Source organism: Pogoniulus pusillus, chromosome 30, assembly GCF_015220805.1.
Source record: "Pogoniulus pusillus isolate bPogPus1 chromosome 30, bPogPus1.pri, whole genome shotgun sequence".
Taxonomy (NCBI): domain Eukaryota; kingdom Metazoa; phylum Chordata; class Aves; order Piciformes; family Lybiidae; genus Pogoniulus; species Pogoniulus pusillus.
In genome coordinates, this window is record NC_087293.1 from 9200759 (window position 1) to 9220197 (window position 19439).

Here is a 19439-nt window from a genome sequence, read left to right on the forward strand (position 1 = left end):
ACGGGGTCGCGACGGCGCAGTAAAGGCGTTTCACCTGTGCAGGGCGGGGTAGATCCTGCTGTGCCGCTCCAGCGACGTGGCGGGCAGAGAAAGCACTGCTACAACGATAGGGGCCCGCTGTGAACAGCGCAAACGAGCTTTTATTGGGAACGGACGTGAAACAAGTGCAAAAGTGAGGCTGTTCGTATGGCACAGGTGTAAACCGATGGCAACATCCCCATTTTCACCCTGATACTCAAAAATAACACAAAACCATCCCTCTCCTCCCACTTTGGTTCAACAGCACATAACAGGTAAACATGGATCAAGGCTAATTCTTTATTCCCCCTGCCAAAGCTATTCCCAGGAGTGAAAACTCCCCACCCTAATAAAGAATTTGGGATAAAAATGTCTAGCAATTTGAGCCTTTTATTTGAGTCTTAACATGGTCTGGGTAAAGACTTTTTCCAAGGCTTTTACCCATCAAGGTCACCAGTGAAGGCTGCACACACCTCACTTTGCAGAGCAGCATGCATCACGCTGCTCCCCACTACACAGAAAGAAGACTAAAATTTCCAGTCCCCACTTCTGATCCTGCCTTCTTCCATAGCACTATCTATTAGCACTGTGGGATCTGAAAGATGAGTTAACTTTGGGCAGAACCTGGCATAAACAGTTAAGTATGGCCAGAAAAGAGGATGTTGCATTGATATGTGTAAATGTACATTTGATAATCCTTCTCAAACACTAAAAATGTACTTTGCTGCTTCTGCGTTGTTGAATTGTTCCCAAAGTGCATGAGGTGGGAGGTTAAGGTTGTGATTAGTAATGAATGGATGTCTAATAGGATAAAAAGTACTTCAGATAAATTAAAAAGAATCATTCAAGAAAAGAACCACTCTCAACAAAAAAAAATGCCTACATCAGTTTTAGAAGAAGCAGTAACAACTTCTTTTTTTAAGAATAAAATTAATTTACAACATTAGTTCATCAAGAAAAATGTACATTTCATATCTATATATTTTACAAGATGCTCCAGGTCTGCTAGGTATTTCTATGGGAGGTATATATTACAAATTATTTGGCTGCATTATAAGGCAATCAGTGAAAAACACCATGTCTTACAGGAAACCGTTCCTAGGCAAGAGCAAATCACATGATTATTTGCAGACAATTCCAAACATTTCTGCTGACAGCAACCAAACTATGCCATATCATCTTTATTAAAATGTAAAGAAATGTGCTTAAAAGAGAAAGGTGTAAACCTGTATCCTCCACCAGAGTAGAATTTGTTCTGAAATTCCACCCTGAAACGAGACAAAACCAGAATCTGTTTATTAATCCCAAGTGACCAGTTGGCGACGGACAAAACCATGCCACAAGAGACTGAAAACCAACCTTAACCCTGTTGCTTTCTATGCAGCTATTTCACTTTCCTGCCAGAGATTCAGGCAAGTTTCATGTTTCTCAAGAGACCCAACATTGTGCTGCAATGGCTCATTTCTCACTTCTGTCTTACTAATTTGTTTCCAATTAGTGGCAGTTAATTGTTTTGCAAATCCTGAGGACAATACTCTGCAATGCATACAGCTGTGCCTCGTGTGTTTACAGACTACGTGTCTGCCGTTTATACTAAATACTCTGAGTATATTCTAGTGTGCAGAGCCTGTGATATTACAACTATTGAAAGATTAAAATACTTAAGCATTGGTGGTCCCACTTTAGTAAAACCTTTGCTCACCAACATAAATGCTCTGTTGAACCAAATAAATAGAACAGTTTGAAGCCATTCAGTGATATAACCAGACTGGAACTAAAATATTTATCATAGAATGTCAGGGGCTGGAAAGGACCTCAAAAGATCATCTGGTCCAGCCCCCCTGGCTGAGCAGGATCACCTAGAGTGGATCACACTGGAACACATCCAAACAGTTCTTAAGTATCTCCAGAGGGAGACTCCACAACCTCCCTTGGCAGCTGGTTCCAGTGCTCTGTCACCCTCACAGTAAAAAAATTCTTCCTCAGGTTCACATGGAACCTTCTATGCCTCAGCTTCCACCCACTGCCCCTTGTCCTGTCACTGGGCATCACTGAGAAGAGGCTGGCTCCATCCTCCTGGGGCTCACCCCTTACATATTTATAAACATTAAGGAGGTCACCCTTTAGTCTCCTCCTCCCCAAGCTAAAAAGCCCCAGCTCCCTCAGTCTCTCCTCACAAGGAAAATGTTCAACTTCATAAATCATTTTTGTGGCTCTGCATTGGACTCTCTTAAGCAGCTCCCTCTCCTTCTTGAACTGGGGGGCCCAGAACTGGACACAATACTTCAAATGAGTATTACTAATACCCTATAAAAAGCTGCAATACTATAAATCAGATATACTCATAGCTTGCACCAAAATGTGGCAGAAGTTAAAATACATCATAAGCCAATATAATACTTGAATTTACACACAAAAATTCCTCTTAAGCAAGCCAATATACAATAAACTGGTATAAAAAAAGAAATTAACTTACCAGTGAAGTCGTATAGCATGGAGAAAAGCAGAAAGTCCCTCCATGACCAGAAGAATAGAAACTGTCAGCACAGCAAAGAAGGCTAGTACAGGGACTAGCAGTAAGACACCATATGTTGTATCCACACGAAGACCCACTCTCATCACCATTTGCCACAGAACTTCTGACAACTCTAGTTAAAAAAAGAAGTTTTCATCATTAGTGCTGACACTGCACACACTTCCCCAGCAAGCCACTCCAACTCACCATATTCTAGTTTAACCAGTATCACAGGATCTGCTGGACTAGCAGCAGCTCCCTGCCCCAGTTAGTTGTACCTTTACCTCTCCCTCCCCTGTAATGGTACATCTCAGTTTCAAAATCAGATCTACTAGGGGCAATATTTTACACCATGACATGAAGAGTTTAGCAAGTGCCTAAATAGCTTCTAAACTGGTGGTACTGTGACTGCTGATAAACTATTATGTGAAGTAATGCTGTGCTCAGGTATCAGCCTCTTCACAACACACAGCAATCAATGCAGATTACTAGGATCCAAAGAGTAAGTCACAATTCTAGTTTTCCATAGATCATGGTTAAACAGAGGAATTTTGTCTGCATTCAGAAATAGATAATTTCAACAGACAAATCCCCCTCTAACTAGCAGTCAAAATCAAGACAGAAGAAGAAACAACCAACCCAAAAAACCCCACTTACGTGCATGAGCAAGACTTAATGCCCAGAGTCTCAGATATGAGGCTGTATTAGAAACACATCCTAGACAGTATTCAATGGTATGAATTGCTTGATTCATAAACGTCTCTGCAAAATTGAACTAAAATACAGAAATACATTTGTATGCATTTACACAAGATGGTACAGCACAAGAACAAAAATGTTCATCAGCAAATCTTAATACACATGGAAGAATAATTCCACTAAAGGGCAATGCACTGCTTTCATATCAAGTGAAAAAAGATCTATGTTTAAGATCCTTATCACAGAGACAACATTAAAAAAAAAACAGATGCTACAATTTCCCAATTTGTTTACCCAATTCCTTTGCTGATAAAAATCAATGCAATTGATGGTTTCCACAAGGAATGTGATCTAACACTTGAAAACTTTTAAGTAGTAAACCCAGCTATGACTCTAGGTCCCTTTCTATGGAGGTCGTATGTTTACAATGCCCATTTTTGTATCTTTTAAAGTAGGATTAATTATTGTAATGCTAGTGATAGAAAAGTAACTACATTAATACTGTAAACTCAACAATTCTTGTATTTCCCACAAGTCAGAAGCAAGAGCCTACTATCTCAGTGAAGCAAGTACTAAACAGTCTGCACACTGGAAAACTAAAATGGTTTTTGTCTTAAAATGCACAAGAAATCAATGGAATCAGTCATGACCTTTACAAGATTGCTCAAAACTCACCAGCAGCAGTAGCTAGGGACTAGGTATGCCATCCAAGTCTCCCACCCCTCATTAGCAATAATCCTCATCACAAGATGTAATATGCAGACACAAAAAGTTTTTTGTCTGGATGAAAAGCCAAGATTAAATTCATATGAATCTGGCAGTCATCCTGATATGATAAAATCCTATCAAAACTCAGGATTTTTATCCTGCTCTTCTGTTCAAGAAAACCTATAGCCTTGTGTGCAAAGTTTAGATATGCAAATAAAACACCTCCTGTTCTCCACTACAGATAGATTATGGTTTGCCATGAATACTACTGAATATAACAAAAATAATGATAAAATAGCAACTAATAAAAATAAGTAAATTGCATGCAGGCATCAAGGTCTTGGTAAAGATTCAGCTGATTTCCCTTAAAACTTCCAAGGACATATTGTACAGGTTATCTTCATACTCCATTTCTAATTTACTTTTAAGAACACATAAACTACAGACAAAGTAAAACCATTACCTCCTCTCCATCCCCCTCTTTGTGCCCACTGTCCAAATGACTGCTTCCTTCTTCTACATCATGACATCTCAGCAGAGAAAGCTCTTCTTCACTTTCTTTCCGAATTAGCTTGTAGCCACTCTACAAAACGAAAGCATCACATCTTCAAATTGACTGCCAGTGTCATTTGAAACATTTAAAGTACTCATAGGCAAAGGCAAAAAAGAGAACCAGAAGAACAAAACACTATTATGGGCTACAGTCAAAAATGTTCAGAGTAGAAATATCTAATAAGAACATTACATGCAACACACCACCAGCTGAACTCTTGTGTACTGAGGAAACATGTAAGTATCTCGATACTTACCCTGTACATTCTAATGCCTCGGCCTCCACTGTGCAACCAGTATAAATACAGAGGTTTACCAAAAAGCAATACAGGAACACAAAGAAAAGCAATACTAAGTAAAAACCTCTGCAGACCAATCTGTTTAGAAGGGAAAAAAAATGAGATTAGATCACACAATCAAAAGTAGGAAAAAAACCTTCCCATTTTCCTTTAAATGTCTGTTTGAGTATAAGAAAAATACCACTTGAACATGCACTTAATCAGGCCCTTACACTGAGTTACAGACATGCAGCATCCTCAGGACAGAGTTCTAGATTAAGGCACAACTGATATTGATTTATATAGTATACTGATACTATTCTTAGAAAGACTGTTTACCACATAGAAAAGCATTAAAATTACAAGCATAGGGCTTTGCTCTCTGGCCTTAATTTTAACCTGGTACATTTTGGTTTAGAAACAGGTGTTGCTACCAGTCACTAGGTAAAATCTTAAAAGCAAGTAAAGGACAAATATATTATTTAATCATATTCTTTTCTTAATTTCCCCTTAGTCTGATACATTCCCTCTTGTAGGGCAAGACTCAGCCATCAGCCCTTCATGACTGGTGAAGTGTTATCTGCATGGTGAATACAGCACTTTCAGAAGCTATCAAGAACATTACTAACCTGTCCAGTGTAGAAGACATCTGTTTCACCACCAGTAAACAGGAACATGTTAATAAACTGAATCAGGATACTAGGAGCAGAAGTGGAGTCCTCTGCAGAGTATGCTAGCCATTTAAAGAATATCATAAAGACAAGGTAGCCAAAGATGCACATCATGAATAAAAGTTCAGGAAGAAAAACCAAATAAATATTGTATGTCTTCTTGAAATGCCTACATGAGAAAAATGGGGGAAAAGAGAGAAACATAATTTTAGAAAGATCAAGATAAATGCATGGCCCAAACATGATTTCAATAAAAGAGAATAAAAGCCAGCACTTTTAAGTGGTGACACTAAAATGCAATCCAGAACCAATTTCTTCATATTTGGTGAAATTTACATCAGGTATTTTGGAACAGGCTGCCCAGGGAAATGGTCTTATTACGGAACACCTCTCTGGAGGTGTTCCATAATAAGACATGGGTTTAGGACACGGTTTAATGGCCATGGTGGTGTTAGGTCTGCGGTTGGACTCGATGATCATAGAGGTCTGTTCCAGCAGAAATGATTCTATGATTTCAGTGGAAAATCTTGTATTAATTGAAGTCATCAGTTTTTTTGGCACGATACCAATTCATCATCACAATATCACCAAGGTTGGAAGAGACCTCACAGATCATCAAGTCCAACCCTTTACCACAGAGCTCAAGGCCAGACCATGGCACCAAGTGCCACGTCCAATCCTGCCTTGAACAGCCCCAGGGACGGCGACTCCACCACCTCCCCGGGCAGCCCATTCCAGTGTCCAATGACTCTCTCAGTGAAAAACTTTCTCCTCACCTCGAGCCTAAATCTCCCCTGGCATAGCTTGAGGCTGTGTCCTCTCATTCTGGTGCTGGCCACCTGAGAGAAGAGAGCAACCTCCCCCTGGCCACAACCACCCTTCAGGTAGTTGTAGACAGCAATAAGGTCACCCCTGAGCCTCCTCTTCTCCAGGCTAAACAATCCCAGCTCCCTCAGCCTCTCCTCGTGAAGGAAGGTGGTTGTTGTTGTATTTTTTAAAGAATATTTTTCATAGCTACTATTATTCTGTGATTGGAGGTTTTCTAAAATTGCTCTAGCTTCTCTTACAAGATTAACCATTACAACTCAAGACAACGTTCATATTAACTTCTTGTACTTACAAGTGGTTAAATACCCCCAGCACAACTCCAAATGTCATGTGAGCCACTCCAAAAATCACAGACATTTTCATTTTGAAGGAATTTAGAAAACTGAGGCGGTTGCTTGCTAAATTCCATATCTGAGGAAGAGAAGACAAAACCAGCATTAAAGAATAGTTTAACAGAAGGAATAAAACACTTGCCTTTCTCCACTGCAGAACAGAATTCTACCTTCAACAGAGATCACAACTGAAATTTGAGCTGCATGGAAAATAATTCTGTGAAGAATCTTTGACTCAAACAAAAAGTTCTTTTCAAGCAGAGAATGTATGGATGGAAGTAGAAATGTGTTTAATCCATAGGAAGATTTCTTTCTAATAGACATACCAAATCCCAATTTACAAATGACTGATCATCACAAAGGGATCATTTAAAAGAATAAAACTAACCGGATCAATTCCAAAGGGATAAACTCCATTGTATACACCAGTAACATTTGGATCCAATGCTAAGTATTGATTTTTCTGCAGATCTTCAGGACTGCAGAGAAAGGAAAATACAGTTAGATCTGACATTGTTTAAACATGGTGACAACATAAACTTTCATCACTGCAAGACACTGCTCCTGCTTTCCATTATATGAGTAGCTTGCCCATGGTCAGACTTCAAAATAACTTCTAAGCTAATAAAAACGATTGCAAAAAATAAAAATCTCTAGAAACTCACCATCTGGGCTTAATTCACACTGGTTTTGAAAAGAAAGTTTCTTTACCTTATCCCTCTTTCCCTTAGAATGGAAAATTTAAAAGGTCACAGTTTGCTGTTATGTAAAATTCACTAAAAACTCCCTAAGAATAATTGTTTTTTTTCCCTTTTGCATTTATATTACTTCCTACTCTAACTTCACACAGTTTTTCACTTCAACCAAAGTCACTGCTTTTGATCCTATTTTAAACCACTTCCTGCTTTCTGTAGCGAAATGAGATGCAGGCTGTGAACATGTAAATACCAAAAGGCCTTAACATCTCAAAACAATGAGGTTATCCCACTTTGGGGAACAAGTAGATTGGACAATTCACATAGCCTACTTTCTTCTCCCTTTTACTATCAAGAAAAGCTGTGCAGAAACTGATTACTGCAAAGTAATCAATTTCATTAAAAGACAGTATCATAGAAAATGCTCCAGGTGACTGAGGACATGTAAATCTAGTAAAGCAACACTGAAATACAAGATTAATATGACTGACTGAATTAAATATAATGAAATTCTAATATTGGTTTTGTAAGAAATTGCTTTCTCTGTGGATTTTCCACTTCAAAAAACCAAAAAACCTCAAATTGCTCGTTAAATATTAGTGTCTTTTTTTATCCTAAGCATAGATGTTATCACACTGTCCTTAGCTCACGAGCACTTGTTGCCTAGACTTTGCTAGATGTATCACAGTATCACAGTATCATCAGGGTTGGAAGAGACCTCACAGATCATCAAGTCCAACCCTTTACCACAGAGCACAAGGCTAGACCATGGCACCAAGTGCCACGTCCAATCCTGCCTTGAACAGCCCCAGGGACGGCGACTCCACCACCTCCCCAGGCAGCCCATTCCAGTGCCCAATGACTCTCTCAGTGAAGAACTTTCTCCTCACCTCCAGCCTAAATCTCCCCTGGTGCAGCCTGAGGCTGTGTCCTCTCGTTCTGGTGCTGGCCACCGGAGAGAAGACAGCAACCTCCTCCTGGCCACTACCACCCCTCAGGTAGCTACATTTACTTACTACTCTCAATGTAAAAAAAGCCAAACAGTTAAAATAGGCGAGCAGAAGGGTTAAACTCTTGCAGGAAGTATGGTTTTGGTTTAACAGTACAGAAAGCAGAGGCATGCTACTCACCTCCAAACCTTCTCTTCAAACATTGCTGAAACGTTCCATCCAGAACCAAATATATTTAACGACTTTGAGAAACAGTCATTGTAGATCAATCCAGTGTAGACAGAAAACAGACCCATTAACAAAATAACATATCGGCCTTCAAATAACATTTTCATAATCTGTAAGTATTGGGGAAAAAAGAAGAAGAAAGAAAACATCACCTGCTGCATGAACAATCCTTATCTAGATGTTTCTAAGAGAAATACATTTTTGGTTTAAATTCAACACAGGAAGTTGAAGTCCCCATGAAGGTTCCCATGACACAAACCGAGCCTTTTCTCATTGGCATCAACACGCTAACAAATTATCTTTTTAAGCCCCATTTCCTCCCTTGGATTAGTTTTCAAGAAATTAGACATTTGCAGCTGTTCTTAATTAAATATAATTCTAATGAGAGATGTAGGTGTTCCTGCATTCCAACAACACACAATTAAAAAAAATTAGTCAAAATTAAGTGCAATAAATTTTTAATTACAATTTGTTTTCAGAAAAAAATAAAAGATGGAATTTGAAGAATCATTTTCTCCTCATGTTAGTCACTGTAACCACATTGTGTAAAACACACACATCACTAACTATCCCTCACAAAAGGAAATAGAAGCAGAACAGTATCAATTGATTTTTCTCAGTCTTTCATTACAGCTTGATTGTTTCTGCCCTTTCAACAAAAGTGAATAGTTAACGTCACAGAATCATAGAATCAACCAGGTTGGAAGAGACCTCCAAGATCATCCAGTCCAACCTATCACCCAGCCCTATCCAGTCAACTAGACCATGGCACTAAGTGCCTCATCCAGGCTTTTCTTGAACACCTCCAGGGACAGTGACTCCACCACCTCCCTGGGCAGCCCATTCCAATGCAAATCATTCTCTCTGTGAAGAACTTCCTCCTAACATCCAGCCTATACCTCCCCCAGCACAACTTAAGACTGTGTCCCCTTATTCTGTTGCTGGTTGCCTGGGAGAAGAGACCAACCCCCACCTGGCTACAGCCTCCCTTCAGGTAGTTGTAGACAGCAATGAGATCACCTCTAGACCTTTCATCTTGAAACAAAAGAAAAAGCACCCAGTCTAATACATGTGCACTAAGCTGCACTTTTTTAGAAACAGAGTTACTATTCAGTTGAAGTAATTTTGCTAGATAGGAAGTACATTATTTGTAATTCCTTTTACCTCATCTTGTGATCTTTGCAATCTAGGGTGCTTTTCATACAGTATTGTCAGCAGTGCAAATATGAACATTAGCAGACCATGGCCAAAGTCTCCAAACATCACCGCAAACAAGAAAGGAAAAGTGATGATGGTATAGAGAGCTGGAACGAGAGCACAACAGATTTCAGGCACACAGCACAACAGATGCTACTGCTATCTGAATTATGCCAAAGCAAATCAACTACTTTAACCTCTCAAAGAATTTCAGCTTTCAGTTTGAAAGACATTTCACTCCTTACTAATAGACCTCTCCTCCACACCATGAATTTAACTCACTTCAAAGTTTGCTTATTGTGTATCCCTTAGTAACAACAACTTCACAGTTGAGCATTAGCTGATAATTATGAGAAGAATGTGAGCCCTGAAAATAAAAACGAAACAAAGACTTCGCTCTCCAGGACTATTTTGGGTCTGTATTATTATGTACCCTCTCCTGCACAGCACAACGTAGTGAACATAGCCATAAAAGTACATCAGGACACTAAAAGAATTGGACTGTACAAACTGGATTTTTTTCAAATTATGAGCTCCATGCTTTAGTAAAATCAATAGCCATTAGCACAGGGATTTTCACACACACACACCATTAAATATCTTATGCAAGGTAAAACACATAAAGAAACATTATACAGCCATTACCAGCATCTTTAATGCTAAAGACATTCAGCAAAGTCAAATCCCATCTTACTGCTTGAAGCACACCTGGCACTTTTGATCTATTTTAAAAACACCTATTAATGTGCAGTATGGTTGTCAACACTTTGCCTTTACTGGTGTCCAATTCAGCAAGGCATTTAAACACATAACAAAACAAGCAGTACGACAGCACCATGCACAGTTCAGATTTCAGAAGGAACCAACCTGGATTCACTTCCCCATAGTTTCCAACTCCATAGGCATCAACAATGTTTTGGAATCCTGAGGTAAATTTATTGGTACGTATCAAAGTTGGAGGAGGTTGTGTTGTTGAGATGGTATTCATGAATGAAGAAATGGTAGCTCCACTCTTCCTCTAATTACAGACAGAAAGAAGACATATATATATAGATGTCATATATATATTCAGCTGATGCTTAATCTGATCAATCCTTTCCTCTATCAGCAGTTTCACTGATCTTAAAACATCCCTAAATTAAATCTTGTGTTTAACAATTTTGCAGTTTTTGTCTTTAAAAAACTACATTGATCTGTTTCTCTAAGACCACTGATTACATAGTGTTCTAATTTTTACTTGATATGAGATACCAGATGAGACTCATCAGTCCGTATTATAAACCAAAGATTTGTTATTAAAAGTTCCCTTGTATAAACCAAAAAGCATGGAGCTGAATACAACTAACATACAGGAACTGGAACCTTCTGCTTCACTGTAAGCCCAGTCAGACTTGGGCCCAACACAAGTTATCCAAGAAAAAAACCCAAAACAAAACAACAAAACAGTAACAAACAAGCAAAAAAACCCCTTATCAACCAATAAAGTGCCCATCACCACTAACTAAAGACTGCTTACAAAGCAATTATTTGATAAGAGTTCACAGACACCCAGACCTGCCTGTGCCTCCTTATAGCCCATTTTAAATAACTGTTGTCCTTCCTCATTTGCACAGTTAGTTCAAGTTTTAACATCAGTGAGCTTTTAGTTGACTTACTGAACCTTCCTCCAATGCATGGCGCAAATTTTGCAGATCAGCCACTGGACACCAAGCCTCAGCAATTAAACATTTATTTGTGACATCAAAACTGCACAGGTTGAGTACATGATAAATGGCTTTCATCTTCTTCACTTGGATAACCCACGTGTAGACTGATTCAGATGCTTTACACAAGACTTGGCGTAAGTAATCCTCGGTTTTATGCAGCACCTTTGTCCAAGGAAAAAGAACTAATTGAAAACATACCAGTGGTCAGTGTTACTTTCACCAAGAGCATACAGCATTTGTTCAGTGCTGGATCTAGGAGAGCACACTAACCACTGCTGAAAACAGAAGACAATGTCCAAGAGCCCTGAACTTTAATAGAATCATCCAACACAAGATTAAGGATGTGACATGAAGTCACAGAATCATTGAACAGTTTTGGTTGGAAAAGACCTTCAATATCATCAAGTCCACGTCCCTCAGCACATCTCTGTGGCTTTTAAACACCTCCAGGGATGGGGATTCAACTACCTCCCTCGGGAGCCTGTTCCAGTGTTTAGAACCTGTCCAGTGAGTAAGTTTCATCTAATACTCAACATAAATCTCCACTGGTGCAACTTGAGGCCATTTCCTCTTCTACAATCACTTGTTACTACAGCAAAGAGACTAACACCCATCTCATTACAGCGAGTTGAACAGAGAAACAAGATCTCCCCTTCAGCCTCCTTTTCTCCAGGCTAAACAACCCCAGTTCTCTCAGCCACTCCTCACAAGACTTGCTTTCCAGACCCTTCACCAGGTTTCTTGTCCTCCTCTGGACTAGCTCCAGCATCTCAATATATTCCTTGTAGTCAGGGCCATAAAAAGGAACACAGTCCTCCAGATGTGGCCTCAGCCATGCTGTGTACAGAGGAGACAATCACTTCCATGGTCCTGCTGGTCACACTATTTACTGATACAGGTCAGGATGCCATTGGCCTTACTGGCCACCTGGCCACACACTGGCTCATATCAGCCATATTCAGACCCAGAGCTGTATGTATTTTAGAAACATATTCATGTATCAGTTGCTGTGATTCATCAAATAATTTCCTAAGCAATAATCACAGCAAAGGGAATACTGCTGTTATTTACTCACAGTGTGAAGATCCTGAATACGAACATTTAGTCCTTCAACAACTGCACTGCGCTCCTCTGTGCTATTTGGATAGGGATACACATGACAGTGATAGCTACAGAAAAAAATCAGAAGCTTGTGTTAAATAACCAAACCAAAACAAATCACCCAGCCTCCTGCTCTAGTAAAATCTGCAGCACACCATTTAAGAACTACAGAATAGGTTCAGCAGAAAGTATCAGTATTTTGCCTGTACTTAACAAGGACTGCAGATTAAATGACTCATAGATTTATTTGTATAGTCCATAATTATAAAGATAGCTGCAATGAGGGAGGAACAAATACAACTTTAAAAACCTTTTCTAAAAACAAACACTTAAAAGAAAGGGCAGCAGAGGAAAATTAACAAGAAAAAAAGTGAGATATAAAGAAATTATATATATTAGTTTTACTTCTTACCAATCACAAATCTTCTTAACTTTCTGACCAATTTGTTCACCCCAATAGGACACTAAAAACACAAACCACTTTGTGGTTTCACCCTGAAAAAAGAAACAAAAAAATGATGAAGCTTGTTTTTAACCACTAACTCCACTATGATATAATTACAAAACAAAAAACCAAATCTGAATAACTAGAAAAAGCTGTGTTAGTGGCATTAACCTTCCAGCATAAGTTCAGAGAAAAAGCTTCACAGAAGACCAATTGTTCTCTAGACTTCTTTCATTTAACCACTGAATGAACTAAAATGACTATTGAAAGGCACATGCCTAGTTAATAAATACCCAAGCAGCGATTTAACCCCATATTTCACTAGCTAGGCAATTATAAAGTCACTACAATTCCAAAATAAAGTTCTGCACTCATCAGTCTGAGCCATGATAAATTAATTGCAGCTCACATAGTTATGGTGGCATCAAGATCTCTAATTTTAGTCTTAACACTTTTAAGACTTTTTAATAGTTTTGCCTCCAAGGGCACCTTCACTGCAAGCAGAACTGAGCAGCAATTCTTCCAGGTCTTATGAAAAGTCCAGAGGAAATAAACTGGTAGTTACAATGTTTACTCACTGTATCAGGATCCTCCAGACACTCGTCGAGCTCTGCATAGGTAAGAATAGTGTAGCCTTTACACGCTCGCCACAGCATTTTCTCAAATGCTTCAACTTTTGCCATGTGAACTAACCCAGATATGAACCTATGGAAAAAGAAAAAAGTTGAAAAACAAGCTGAAATCCACAAATAAATTAAAAGCTTCAGAATACATCACTGCTCCATACCACAGTAACTTAACAGTCCCAGTAATTTAATATCTGCCATCTCTAGAGCATCACCCTAAAGAGGAAGTTACTGTCATAGAAAATAGAGTCAGTTTCAATTTGGAAAGCAAACAGACCCTAGGCCTAGCACACAAATGGAATTGTATTTGACACAGTTTCTTTTTTGGTGGGTTGTTCAGGGTTTTTTTGGCAGAACACCCTCTCATAATGGTGAGGCAGAAAGCAGCATTCATACAGCATTTGAAAAGCAAATAGGCAACACCACAGACAGTGTTACAACTGACACTGATAGGTGTTTATAAGTGTGTTCATCCAAAACAAACACTCTTGACAGCAGCAGAAAGTTTGGAGGTTTTCTTTAACACACATACTCAAAGTGACGGCAGTTTTGTGACCCTTTTTTTGGTGCTGTCTTTATCACTTCAAACAATCCAATTCTGTTACAAAAGTACATTGGGGCCAGCCCCCTACCCTGTCTAAAACTGTCTGGATCATCTGAAATCTGAAACTATATTCTGTCTTTTAAGAAAACAGCCCAATATTTACAGAAGCTCATCAAAGCAGTTCTGAAACAGCATAGACTGGTGACCCACCATACACGGACTGAGTCATACCCACCCCAGCTTGGCACCCAGTCTGTGCATACAGTTGTAATCCACTAATGGCTCATTTTCCATGGATGGAAACTCTTCATAATTTGCATGTAATTGGGATTCATACTAGAAAAATAAAAAACAGAGTATTTGTTATTCTGAAAAACAGTTAAGTAACTGCAATAAAAACATTTTTCAAATCTTACCTGTGTTCCATTCAGACAACCAAGACATTTTGGGATCTCAAATGCACCATTCTTAGCAATCACAGTCAGTGTTGCAAGGGCTACACCCAGTAAATTCCTTAGCACAATTTATGCATCAAAATCACACAAATACACTTTCATCTTCAGCTGGCAATAGCAGGAACATTTGAACAATTCAACAGAGAGACCACAAATCTCTTCTAAATCTAGGGCTGCATTTTGCTATATATGAACACAGCCTAGCACAAAAGCTCACACCTGCACTAGAGCTGAACACAACCAAAATGCCCCACGACACACAACCCTCACCAAACGACACAAGCAGTACCTCTGCTGTCCTCCTGACAAATCTTTGAGTCACGTCTAACATGCACATGTATTCCGTCAGTTCCAGCAGGTTTCTCCTCAACTTCTCTTTGTTTCTAGTTATTTCCCTCAATTCTGTCTCCAGTTTCTGCAGCTGTTCCTAAAACAGAGGAAAAATGACATAGTAACTGTTACACTGTTCTGGAAATCAGGAGAGGAAGAGTTTTAAGCATATGTTCATTTGCTGCAATGGTGGGAGTTTTTCCATTTCTTACTTAACTTAAGCTTCATAGGTTTTATTCCTCAGTCTGCCAAAGGTTGCTTTGTACTAAATGCACTTGATCCACCACTGGCATCTGTTAAGTCTGCTGTTCTGACCCTAATTTGTGTAAGAGTGAAGTAATGCAGACTTGGAATTAGAGCTTTCAGATAGTCCAGGGTGCAAGACACTTACCTATTTCATTAACAGAACTGCAGCAAAATATACTGTCACTCAAAATTGTATCTGCTTTCTAAAAGCTTCTAACACAACACCAGAAAAAACATTTAGATAAAATAACACCATGTTTGCTATACAACCAGCTCTGGACTCTGCAGAGCCTGGGACATATCAAACTCCCACACTCCCTGGAAATTTTGGATGCATAAAAAAAGCCTTAGTTAAGACCCAAAGGAATGAGGCTGAAGTGATACATCTGCAGACACCGAATGGCTGGCACAGTGTAATTTGCCAGTCCATCAAAATGACTGCAAATCACATGGTGTTATTAGCTTTGACCCTTTCACAGAATTTTGGGTTAATATGAAATCCTCATTGGCAGTCTCTGAAGTAACACTATCAGAAAGATAACAACCTGGGCAAAACCAAAAGCAAATGCTTCTGACCACCCACCACACCCCTATAATTTAAATCAAAGGTAATAAGATAACAAGTGTGAATTACAGTTCCAAGATCCAGAGCTACATTCCTGCCATCTGTTCTGTGGAAAAGTTACCTGGATTTCTAAAATGTGTTTCAGCAAAGGGGCAGGAGGAGCAACATCTCCTTCAGGAAGTGGAATATCCGCCTTTTTAATTTCTTGTACTAAATACCCTGCAGTGAGAAGAGACACAGCATCAGAAATGCTATCTCCTTATACTTCCTAGAATACTGTAGAGTCGACTTTCAGCTGTTATTGATGGTGCCAATCACACTGCAGCATCAGACCCTAGCTATTGTATTAATTTGTTTTAGTAACAACACACACACTGGAGTCTTCATGAAAAAGGGACTTATGGCGTGCTAGAATAAACACAGAATGGTTGTGTCTTGGGAGTCCACAGAAATAAGCTATCTTCAGAGTCCTCTGACTGAAATTTTCCAACTACAAGTACTTTTTAAGAAGCTTTTTACATTTCAAGATACCACTTTCTGCTAATCATTCCATCCATCAAAACCTGGTGTTCTGCTCATTGACCCATGTTTAGAATAAATAGTGTTCAAACAAGGCAGCTTAAGCAACCCTGACAACAAATGCAACTCACACTGGGCAAAGAGATTGCTGAAATAGCTACTGGGATGGTTTGGCATGACCAGCACGTGCCTCTGATGAGATTCCAATAAATGAACCCTTTAACACTAACTTTTCCTCAGGATACAATCTGCATCCTGGCTGTAATGCTCTGACATGCCCTTCTCTGTTCATTAGCTACCACACAAATACAATCATTAATTACCTGATATATTTCTGAGGGTGCTTTAAAAGTTCAACAGTACTAAGTTACATAACATGAAAAAAAATGACTTTATCTTATAGCCAAGAAATATCCCAAATGAAACTCCCATTTTCCTAGCCAAATTTTCAGCTGTCAATATTAAAATGGTATCAACTATTTATCAGCAACACATTAACAACTCTGAGCTTAAAAGAACAACCCAGCCTGTTTAACATGTTTGTGCTGCAGTGTCAAGGCATTTTTACAGCTCACAAAACCAAGAACCAAAGATCAGTAAAACACTAGAACAGGCTGCCCAGAGAGGCTGTGAAGTCTCCATGTTCAAAATCCCACCAGACATACTCCTGGACAACAGGCTCCAACTTGAGCTGGAGATGGACTCAAGAGGTCCCTCCCAACCTAAACAATTATGTGATACACAGAAAACCGATGCAGCGTATCAACATAAATTAAGAAACAGATCTGCATGTTCTGACTCAAATGCTGCACTCAAGTCACCTCCAGTTCCAAAGATCTATACATAGACTCTACACTTACATGCTTGTGCATTTTTTCATAGGTAGGAAAGTTGTGTAAGGTTCTCCAGCATTTGCAACACCCAAAACTAGGAAGATTAAAAAACACTTTAGCTGAAACCTTCACCAAAGTTCCACTCCAGCCATGCAAACCAGCATAATAGCACCAGAAATGAAAAAAGCTCACCCAGTATTCTTTCCATTTCTTCACACTTCTTCACTTCATTCACAAATTTTCTCTGAAACACACTTACATTTGGGTTGAGCTACAAAAGAAGAGAAAATGCTTATTAGCTATTTATACCAGCAACAACCCTAGAATCCCACAGCTATTTCTGTGGCTTCATGAAGACAATTTTGAGCTTTTCTGCTAGTAAGGTATCAAAATCTAAAAGGATAAGCAAGGTTCCAAATAGCAGGGTTTTATTTAGACAGAATTATCAGTGCCTTTTGCTAGTTATACTCAAACAAAATAACCATATCTACTAGAGAATTCATTCCTGATCTTATTTCTACAGTTTTAGAACACTACTTAATGACTTCCCGTTAACAAACCCTTCTACAAGCATATTTTTATGGTGAATTCCCACAGAATCTACATTAAATGTTTTGTAAGAATCTTTTTATGTACGTTCCCATATTACATGTGTGTCACATCTCTGCTTATTCAGCTTTTAAATCAGATCCATTAGCAGGTTATTTCTGTAATAAGCAGTGTCAGATACCTCAAATGGCATTGACATGTTAAACATAACACCCATGTAATGATTCTTACAGATCTGTCTTCTCCTACCTGCCTTATTTACCAATTAGCTGTTAATTTAAGCTCTCCCAGGTTTCCTTGCAAAAATATTGCAACCTACATTTAGGAAGAATACATGGAAGAAATTAAGAATTCTCAGTTAGGAAGCAAAGATCATATAATGATGATGAGACAACACAGAAACAAGGTCAATTGTTACCCAACCCAACTTTATATTACTCAGCATGCAGTTTCCTCTAAGGTAAATTGCTCCTCCAGGCACAGACATGTTTTACAAAGCAGAGTCTGTGTCGTTGAAGCAACAACAGAACAGCCAAGGTGTTTCTACCCATCTGTCAATGGGGGGAAGTACATCTACTAGCTGCACACATACACATAGACTCAGACTTAAGTCGGGGTAGCTTCAAGGTGGGTAATGGGCTCTCCCAAGTGATCCTACTACAAAAGAAAAAGAAATATACCTCAAATTTAAACTAATTCTGTGATAGAGGTAGGATACAGACATCCCAAAACACTCCTCTGTAGAGCCTCAGGGAGGCTAAGGCTACAAATCAACGTTTCATTGCCCAGTGTGATGTAAGATCTATACAGACATCAGGTAGGACCAGGTGACCTTTGACGTCCCTTCCAACCTGGTGTTCAATGAACTGCTACATCTGCAGGTCTGAGCCAGGGAAAGACAGGCACAGAAGCGGTCTGGGGGAGTCTTTTACACGGCACCTGACTGAAACCCACACCCTCCCGACGGCACCTCCTCTGCCCGGCTCGGCTTTCTCCACGCCTGGCCAACTCGCCGGGCCCCTTCGGGGTCCTTTACCTCCCCGATCCTCCCAGAGAGCTCCGCTGGGCGCCCGGGCCCCGTCGCCACTACTCACATCTCTGAACTCGGCCAGGCCACGCTCGCCCACCTCGCTGAGGCACTCGTAGGCCGAGCCGCTCTGCAGGAAGAGCTGCGCCAGGCACATCGGCTCGCCGCGGAACAGTGAGCCCATGGCGGGCTGCAGGCGAACGGAGCGACTCAGCGAGGCGGGCACCGAGGCGGTGCGGCGATGTGTCCGGCGGCAGCCTGCAGTCCCCGGGCCATGGCGGAGCGCCCCTGCCCGCCGCCGGCAGCACGGCCAGCTGCTTCCGGGGGCGGGACCCAGCGGCGGCCAACCGGCGGCGAACGCGGGGCTGGGCGGTGACGCGGGGCGAGCCCTCCTGCTCTGGGCTCCGGTAGCGCTGGAGCGGCGCCCTACCGACCGCAGCGGAGCAGGCCGAGTCCCGCTGTTCTGGGTGCCGGTACTGCACCGGAGCGGGGCCCGGCTCCTGACAGCGGTTCGGGCCGGGCGCGGTTGAGGCCCATTGCCCTTGGCTCGGGTACCGGGTCACGGCGGCGGTGCCAGTGCAGTCGGAACACGAAAGCTGTAGAGCCCGGCATCCACTAACCCGGGTCCTACGCCGTGCTCGTCAGAAGGTCCTTCCGGGAGCCCCGAAAAATGGGGTGGAAAGCAGCTGTCAGTCACGGATTCACCCCGTGAGAGGTTTCCATGTGAGAGGGTGTTCAGGGGAAAATGCTATGAGAGTTACAAGATCCAGACCAGAGGAAAATCCCAAACGGAACGGCCAGACTCTATGATCTTAAAGGTCA

The 19439-nt window shown here is 40.5% G+C and overlaps 1 protein-coding gene across 1 annotated transcript; it reads right to left on the minus strand.

The window, feature by feature from the left end:
• Window positions 1-107: 107 nt before the first annotated feature.
• Window positions 108-18941, minus strand: ATP6V0A2 (ATPase H+ transporting V0 subunit a2). The gene is made up of 20 exons (XM_064168867.1): window positions 18685-18941; window positions 17234-17312; window positions 15811-15908; window positions 14838-14975; window positions 14329-14429; window positions 13502-13628; window positions 12891-12973; window positions 12453-12546; window positions 11327-11539; window positions 10539-10689; window positions 9639-9778; window positions 8427-8584; window positions 6990-7080; window positions 6562-6680; window positions 5400-5610; window positions 4750-4869; window positions 4404-4523; window positions 3191-3308; window positions 2495-2666; window positions 108-1286 (listed from the first exon to the last, which is right to left on the minus strand). Exons 1-20 carry the CDS (start codon window positions 18799-18801, stop codon window positions 1184-1186), a joined length of 2553 nt encoding a protein of 850 aa, XP_064024937.1. The 5' UTR covers window positions 18802-18941; the 3' UTR covers window positions 108-1183.
• Between the last annotated feature and the right edge of the window lie 498 nt (window positions 18942-19439).